Source organism: Vombatus ursinus, unplaced genomic scaffold (assembly GCF_900497805.2).
Source record: "Vombatus ursinus unplaced genomic scaffold, bare-nosed wombat genome assembly UNPS02014810.1, whole genome shotgun sequence".
NCBI lineage: Eukaryota > Metazoa > Chordata > Mammalia > Diprotodontia > Vombatidae > Vombatus > Vombatus ursinus.
Window position 1 is genome coordinate 29082606 of NW_020954588.1, and position 8926 is coordinate 29091531.

Sequence of the window (8926 nt, forward strand, 5' to 3'; positions counted from 1 at the left end):
TCCTCATCCATACAGTGAGGAGGAGGTTGGGTTAGATGAATTCTGACGTGCCTTTGAGTTCTCTATCTTTGATGCTCACACTCTGTCTGCCATGTTCATAACCTTACAGTTATCTTCAAAACAGGTAGAAGGTACAATGGATTGAACTCTGGGTCTGAAGTCAGGAAGACCTGAGTTCAAATCTGACCCCAGATACTTCATAGCTGGGTAACCCTGGGCAAGTCACTTAACTTCTGTCCACACCAGTTTCCTCAGCTGTAAAATGGGGGTGATAAGAATAGCCCCTATCTTGCAGAAATGGTGAGGGGAACAAATGAGCTAATATTTATAAAGCACAGTACCTGCTGCATAGTAGTTACTTAATAAATGCTTGTTTTCTTCCTTCCTTCCAATTCATCTTCCCTCTCTCTAACCTCTCATAGCCAATCAGTTACAACCTCCACCTCAGTACCCTACCCTATCTTCTTTAAGATACTACCATCACCCTAGTGCAGACCCTCATTACTGGCCCCTACCCCAGAACATTGTGATAGTTTCCCAACATGTATGCTAATCTTCTCACACCAATCCATCCTTCATATCTCTGTCAGACTGATCTTTCTTGGGTATATACCTTGTCGTATCTCTCTGCTGATTTTAAATAAATAATCTTCCATCGTTTTCTCTTACCATTTAAAGTTGAAATGCCTTTGCTCAGAATCCAGATCCCTCCAGAATCAGCTGCCACCCTAGCTTTCTGACTTTTCATCTTATTATTTCCCCCCTTTTTTTTTGCATTCTGTGGTAGCCACAGTGGACTTCTCTGCTCCTTATTGCACTCCCTGAACTTACCCACCTCTATATCTTTGTTCACACTGATCACAGCACCTAGGATGTCTTCCTCTCCCTTGATTTATACTTTGGTGGCTACCTATAGGATCAAAAAGAAACTCTTTTCTTTGGCATTTAAACCCCTTCCTATCTTTCCAGTCTTTTTACACCTTTCTCCTCTCCACATACTACGTTGTCCAGACACATCAGTATTATCCTGCACGCCTCCCATCTCCATTACTCTTCATTAATTCCCTGCATCTGGAAGACTCACCCTCCTCACCCCTTCCTCTTCAAATCCTTGCCTTCCTTCAGTACTTCTATAGGAGGCCTTTCCCAATCCCAGGCCTCTACCCTCTACTGCCCCACCCCACACTCACATACCCTTACTGGAACCTTCCCTTCTAAGCTTCCTTTTCTTTTGCTCTTGTTTGTACTTCTGTACATGTTATCTCTCTCATTAGAATAGAAGCTCCCTGAGGGCAGGGTGCCTTTTTCTTTTTCTATATATCCCCAGCACTTCACAAGGTGCCAGGCACATGCACGTGTAAAGTGCTTAATGCTTGTTGACCAGATGATTGATTCATCTACTAGTGCCTACCCACCCTTTGAAAATTCTCTCAAGTGGCATCTCTTTTTTTGATGCCATCCTTTGTCATCCCAGTAGTAATAATATTCACCTTCAGACCTCAAAAAGCATTTTAATTTGCTCATACCATGTGATATTGCATATTATGGTTATCTGTGTTTGCATCTCACTCCTTTCATAGCCTATAAAGACTCTACAAGGGCAAAGGCCTTATGTGTCATCTAAATTTTGTCTTTTCTCTGGGGTCTACATAGCGTAGGTGCTTAATGAATGTTTGTTTAATTTTTTTGATTGAATTGAACTGGTTAAAATGTGCACAGATCCATTCCTGGCTGCATACTCCTAATTTCTCTTTAGCCCTCATTTTGAAAGCATGACTGAATTATCTTAGCACAAAGTAAAGTGGCCTTTTGGCTCTCCTCCAGCCCATTAGTCCCTGGAGACAGTCAAACTCAGACATTCAGGCCCAGAAATCGATGTTGGGGCCTTTGGTTTCCACTTTGACTGTCTGTGTGCTTCCAATGAATTAAATAATTCCCACTTCACTTCAGGTGTCACCTTAGTGCAATCACCTTCCTGATGCCAAAGATCAGGACGAGAAATGAGAAGTTCAGCCAGTCATTAATATGTTTTCAGATCTCCAGGTGTTGGGACTCAGCTGGGCGTGCTGAGTCCATAGGTCATTAAGCATTTCTCAAAATCTTTCAGAAGGTGCTCACAGGTGGGCCATCCATCTCAGAGACACTTTGCAAAGGGCAAAAAAAGAAATTATCCCATACAATATTACACAAGAAGATGGGCACAAATATTCTTTTCTCGAAAGGATCATAAAAGGTTATGTTTTTACTTGCATTTTTTTTTTAAATTCTAGATGAAGATTCCATTTTCAGCAGCTAAAATAGCCATCTATTAATGGAAGTCTCTCCACTGGCTAGCTCTAGTGGTGAGAACACAGTGCTAATGAGGCCAAGGTCAGGGAAACAGCTCTCCTGGGGACCAATTAGCATCGCACATAAACCATTTGTGTTCCTGATCACAACTTGCCCCCTCTTTGGTAGACAGACTTCTGGCTAATAACATGTGCCTCCCCATTCCCACTGCTGCCACCTTGGTCCAGGTCCTCATTATCTCACTCTTGGATTACTGCAAAAGCCTCCTAACTAGTCCCCTTGACTTCAGTCTCTTTCCCCTTCTGCATGCCCCAGCACCTGTTCCACTCTGCAGACATTAAGTATGCACACACCATGGTCAAGGCACTCTGTTAGGCACTGGGGATATTCTAATCCACCAAAGGATCTCTCTTTTCATAAACAATGTCTGACACACAAATGGCAATTAATAAATGCTTGTTAATTAGTTGATTGATTGACAGTCCTCCTTCCAATGATGCGGCTCATAACCTATCCATTCCTGCCTATATCACCCTACTCTTTTACATGTCCCCACATAAATCCACCATAGGTGAGACTACCCAATGTCCTGGGCACTATTTTCTCATTTTCTTGGCATTGTATGGGTAGCAGCAAAGCACATAGGTTCATCATCATTTCTCCCTCCGTTTATAGAGTGACATCCTTGATTCCATACTTGTAACGTATCACAGGGGGGATCCTGAAATGAAAAGCAACATAGTTCCTGCCCTCATGGAGCTACAGTCTAATGGGAGAATTACAACAGTCAGGAATCTATAATGATTTTTTTTTCTCCAGAAGAAAAGGAACGTAGCCACATTCTTCCCAATATGTGTGTTCCCCAACACTAAGAGCCTTCCAGTAGAGGCCAAATGACCACTTATTGGGGTTGTTTCCAACTTCAAGATTTTACGTTTTGACAAATTCAGACCCGTGTATTAGGAAGATTATTTGGCAAGTTTTGTAAGGAACAATTAGACCCTGCTGGTATTAAAATTCAGGTTCTCTGGAAATGCAATGTCCACAATACTATGACACGCACCACCATGGATCATGGCATAATGGGTAGAGTACTGACCTTGGTGTCAGGAAGACCTAGGTTCAGGTCTATCCACTGATACTAACTATGTGACTCTGAGAAAATCACTTAACCTTTTTGTGCCTCAGTCTACCCCGTAGGACCTATCTACTAAGTCACAGGTAGGTCGTAATCTGCTTGGTGGAGGGACTGGGAATTCCTTACACTAATAAAATCATAGTTTTCATATATTTACATGAAAGATGAAGGTGGAACAGGATAGACTGGAGTGAGGGACACCCATTAGGATACTCTGACGAAAGTCAAGAGGTGATGAGCTAGAGTCAGAGCAAGGCCAGCAGAGAACAATAGACAGAGGCAAGAGACATTATGAAGGAAGAATTGATAGAGCTTGCCATTTGGCATCCAAATGGATTTAGGAAGCCAGGGAAAGGAGAAATAGGATTTTAAGGTGGGGGGGGTGGAAACCCAGCCAGGGGAAATGCCCAGAGACAAGAGATGGAGGGTTTTGTTCAAGGAATAGCCAAGAGGCCATTGTGCCTGGATGAGAAGACTACAATGGTGGGAGGGGGCTGGATTAAGAAGGTATTTGAATGTCAAACAGAGCATTTAGTATTTGCTCCTGGAGGCAATGGGGAATTACTAGAACCTCTGGAATATGTTGACTGAGGAGGAGGTGAGGCTATCAGACCTGCACTTTAGGAAAATCACTTTAGTGACTAAATGAGGCCAGACTGGAGTGGGAAGAGACTGGAGGCAGACAGACCCACCACCTGGTTATTGCAAAAATTAAAATATGAGCTCATGAGAACCTGTACCAGTGTTGGGGCAATGTCAGAGTAGAAAAGGGGGTATGGGGGGCAGCTAGGTGGCACAGTGGGTAGAGCACCAGCCCTGGAGTCAGGAGTACCTGAGTTCAAATCTGACCTCAGACGCATGACACTTAACTAGCTGTATGACCCTGGGCAAGTCACTTAACCCCACTGTCTAGCCAAAAAAAAAAAAAAAAAAGAGAAAGAAAGAAAGAAAGAAAAGAAAAGGGGATGTATTTGAGAAATGTTGTAAAGGTGAAATCCACAGACTTTGGCTAGAGCTTGGATATGTGGGGTGGGAGATAGTAAGGAATCCTAAATGACTTTAGATTGGTAGCCTGAGGGATGGGAGGATCATAGTGGCCTGAATGGAAAGATAGAAGGACAGGGAGGGTTTAGGGGAAAACAAAGAGTTTAATTTTGGACATATTGAGTGTCTGTCTACTGGTCATCCAGTTTGAGATGTCTGAAAGGCAGCTGGAGATGGAAGATTGGAGATCAACAGAGATTAGGGCAGGAAAAATAGATCTGAGAATCATCAGCATAGTGATGGTAAGTAAATCCATGGGAGCTGATGAGATCACTACGTGAAGTAGTATAGACATAGACAAGAGTTGCGGTTTGTCCTCGGTTCTCGAAGAGGACCATGACATTGGGGAAATGATGACATAGAAGAGAAGAGGACTCAAGACAGAACTTTGTGGGGACACCTATGGTGGTGAGCATGACCTAAATAAGGATCCAGCAAGGGAGACAAACCAGCAGAGAGTGCTCCCAAAAACCTAGAAAGAAGAGAGCACCAAGGAGAAGAGGGTGATCAACAGTGTCAAAGGCTGCAGAGAGGCTGAGGAGAATGGGGATTGAGAAAAGGCCATTGGATTTGGCAGCTAAGAGACCATAGTTAACTTTGGAGAGAGCAGTTTCGTTAGAATGATAACGTTGGAAGCCATATTGGAAGAGAGTGAGAGGAGAGAAAGTGGAGGCACTTAGTGTAGATGGACCTTGTCATGGAGTCTAGCCACAGACAGGAGGTTGAGTGAAGGTTTGTTTGTTTGTTTGTTTGTTTGTTTTTAGGCTGAGGGAAACATGGCCATGTTTGTAGGCAGCAGGGAATGAATCAATAAGGACAGACTGAAAATAAGTGACACTGGGGATGAAAGAGGAGACCATCTATTGGAGGGAAGGAATGGGATCATCTGAACAGTGTTAGCCTTGGTAAGAAGTAAGTCACCTCAGCATGTGAGACTGGTGAAGGAGGAGAGAAGGGCAGTAGGCACTTGAGTGATAGGAGATAAAGAAGAGGAGAAAAGAAAGGGCTCATGATAAATGGCCTTGCCGTTCTTATGTAAAATATGAAGCAAGGTTCTCAGCTGAGAAAGTGGGAGGAGAGGGAGCCATGGAGGATCTGAGGAGGGAAGAAAAGGTTTGGAAAAGCCAATGTAGAGACTGGGATAGTGAGTTGATAAGGGAGGCATAGAAAAATTACCAAACACAAGGTTCTCTGTCTGCCATTAAAGGACATTAAAATCCCTCTAAAAACTTGGTAGGCCCCAGCCTACCTTTTCACCATAATTTCATGCATCACTTTCATGGACTCTGTGTTTTACCCAAACAGGAATGTCACCTCTTCTCTGAACTAGGCATTCCATCTCTGGCCTTTGTGTGCACCCTGCCTTCCAAATACACTCCCTCTTCATGTTACCTTTCACCGTTTTTGCCTTCTTTCAAGATTCCACCTCTTCTCCAATAGCCTCCCTCTTCCTTTTAGCTGCCAATACTCTCCAAGTCCTTCCATCATGCCATATACGAATTGGTCTGTTTTCATGCACCTCTCCAGTAGAATATTAGCACCTCGAGGGCTGGGAATGTTTTGTTCTTGTGTGTGTTTCCTATGTGTCTAGCACATAATTGGCACTTTAAAAAATGTTCACCAAACCAGAGAAATCACTTGGTCCTCTTGATAGAACTAAATAATATTTTAGTAGGGAGACTTTTCAGCTATGACTCATTCACACAAATGTATTTCAACTTAACATCTCATTCTCTTGCTTTCTAGCACCTTGCTCATAATGGAACAAGTATAGGAAATTCTGCTGCAAGTATAGAAATTGGTTGAAAACATCGAGAGAGTTACGTTGGCTTGACTGACCTTCCTCAGAAATACTGGTAGTTGGCAGTCCAAGGCATCCCTAGGACTGGCCTCTTCCTGCCCACCCACTAATTTGATTACTCTTATGCAAATTCCTCATGAGCTCTTTATTAGAGAAAAATGACAATATGAAACCAAGAGAAAGATAGGGAGAGTGTGTAGTTATGCCAAAATAGTTCGTGTAGGGTTCTTGGAGGAAGTGATTTATTGGATAATCGAGTTTCTTTGAAAAGGATGTTTCTTAGCCTAATGGTATAAATAGTGAGTATTAGGAGGATTTGCCTTGGAATTCTGTGGATTGGTAGTTTCTTTAGGGGAATGAGATAGTAAGGTTTGGTACCAATAGAAAATCCAGAGAGTGACCTTAGCAAATAACTGTCACTTATTCTCTGACAACTGAGAATTTTAATGCTAAGTTGCTTTCCCTTCAAGAGAAGTAGGATTAGATTGAATATTCTCACAAGAAGGCAGCTCCCTTGGCAAAAGTGAAGGAGTAAATAGGTATTAGAGCTCGGAGGGATAGGGCAGTGTGAAATATTCAAAAGGCCACTGGATTTTAAGTCATAAGACCTGTATTCTAGCCATCTTTGCCACTTCCTGCCTGTGTGACCTTGGGAAAGTCATTTCAGTTCTAAACCTCATTTTCCTCATCTTCAAAAAGAGGGGGTGGGTTAGATTGCCTCTAAGGTCCCTTAGAGCTCGATATCTAGGACCCTGTGACCTTTTGGGGCCTCAGTTTCTCATATGCAAAATGGGAGTCAAACTGAATGACTTCTGAGACCCTTTCAAGCTTTATGACATTATTAGAATTTGAAGTAAGCCAGCCCCTTGGGAATCATAGGATCAATGAAATAAGGATCAGAGAATAATAAATTTATTGCCTCAGTAGCCTGTTTTTTAATCTGTTTATTTCATGCAATAAATGCATTCTAAGCTAATTTTTTAAAATGAGACTGAAGGGCTAAACAGTGCTAAAAGTTAGAGGGAGGAAGTGTGAGTTCAAATCCTACCTCTGACACTAGCTTAGTGACCCTAAACAGGTGACCTAACCATTCTGAACCTTGAGTAATTGTTTAAGACCATAAATTTAAAAGGGGACAGGTAGGAGATGCAGGGGATAGAGGGCTGGGTCTAGTGTCAGGAAGGCTCATCTTCCTGAGTTCAAATCTGGCCTCAGACGCTTACTAGGGCAAATCACTGAACCCTATTTGTCTCTGTTTCCAGATCTGTAAAATGAACTGGAAAAGGAAATGGCAAACTATTCTAGTATCTTTGCTGAGAAAACCCCAAATGGGGTCACAAAGAGTCAGACACAATTGAAAAATGACTGATCAAGAAGAAATTTAAAAAGGGACGCAGTCCGTGTTGTGGGGAAAGTTGATTGGACAGAATCAAAGGTATATCGACCCTTATGGCTCACCAACAGCCATCACAGGTCAGAGCCACGGTCTGTCTACCGCAGGCAGGATGGAAGGCCCAGGTTCATCTAGGAGAAATGCCCATTCTCTTTCCTTTTGCCACCTCCATAGCACAGGTCAGAACACGTGGCTTTTCCTTTCTCCTGATACCAACTTCAGAGTCCGGTAACACCATGTTAGCAGCAGAGGGGTTTTGTTTGTCTCACCAAGTCATTGTAACCTAGATCATCTCTCAATCTGATGTCTGTGCAGCAACCCTGACCTGCGGAGAACTGAGCCCATCCTGGAAAGTCCCTTGCAGAGGACCAGCAGTGGCAGCTCCTCCAGCTCCAGCACGCCAAGTTCTCAGCCTAGCTCCCAGGGAGGTTCCCAGCCAGGCTCTCAAGCTGGGTCTAGTGAACGGAACAGAGTTCGAGGTAAAAATCGCCTCTTTCTTTTTTGGTGGTATCGTGTGGTTTATTAGGAAGAATATCAAAGATGGAGTGAATGAATGAAATGGAAAAACATTTATTAAGTGCATACTTTGTGCCAGGACTGGGATATGTGGCAAAACAGTGGTAGATTTACAGTCAAAAGATCTGGATTCAAATCCATGCTCTGCCTCATACTACCTCTGTGACCTTCAGCAATTCATTTCATCTCTCTTGGCTTCATTTTTCTTCTGTGACCCAAGTGATTTCTAAAGCCCCTTTCAGCTCTAGAGTTGGAGTCTCACTTTCCTCCTCTTTAAAATGAATCAGATCCTCATGGTCTCTGAGCTTCCTTTGAGCTATGAAACTCTAGATTCTGGTAGTGTATGTTTGTATGTGTGAGTGAGTCTGTGTGAGTGAATGTGTGTCTGCATGTATACATGTGTCCATGTGTATGTGTGTGAGCAAATGTGTGTGTCTATGTATGAATGTGTCTGTGTGAATGTTTCTCTGGGTGGTTGTGTATGTAGTTGTACGTGAGTACATGTATGGGTGTGTGTTTGCATTTGAGTGTGTATATGTGAGTGTGTGAGTATATGTATTTGTATGTATTTTTATATACAAGTGTGTCTGTATTTGTGAGTATATATAAGTGTGTGAGTGTGTGCATTTGTATGTAAGTGTATATAATCAATGTATATATGTTGTATATATATTTGTATGTGTGTATATATGTGTGTATGTGTGTGACTGTAAGTATATGTATTTGTATGTAAGTGTATATATAT

The 8926-nt window shown here is 42.5% G+C and overlaps 1 protein-coding gene across 5 annotated transcripts in view; it reads left to right on the top strand.

Annotated features, from left to right (window-relative positions):
- The window catches only part of TNIK (TRAF2 and NCK interacting kinase), a 415560-nt gene that overhangs the window by 352848 nt on the left and 53786 nt on the right, over window positions 1-8926 (top strand). For all 5 annotated transcript variants that reach the window (XM_027875754.1, XM_027875755.1, XM_027875758.1 and 2 more), the window contains one exon: window positions 7981-8144. In XM_027875754.1, the coding sequence (XP_027731555.1) occupies window positions 7981-8144 (164 nt within the window). The remainder of the gene's footprint in view (window positions 1-7980; window positions 8145-8926) is intronic.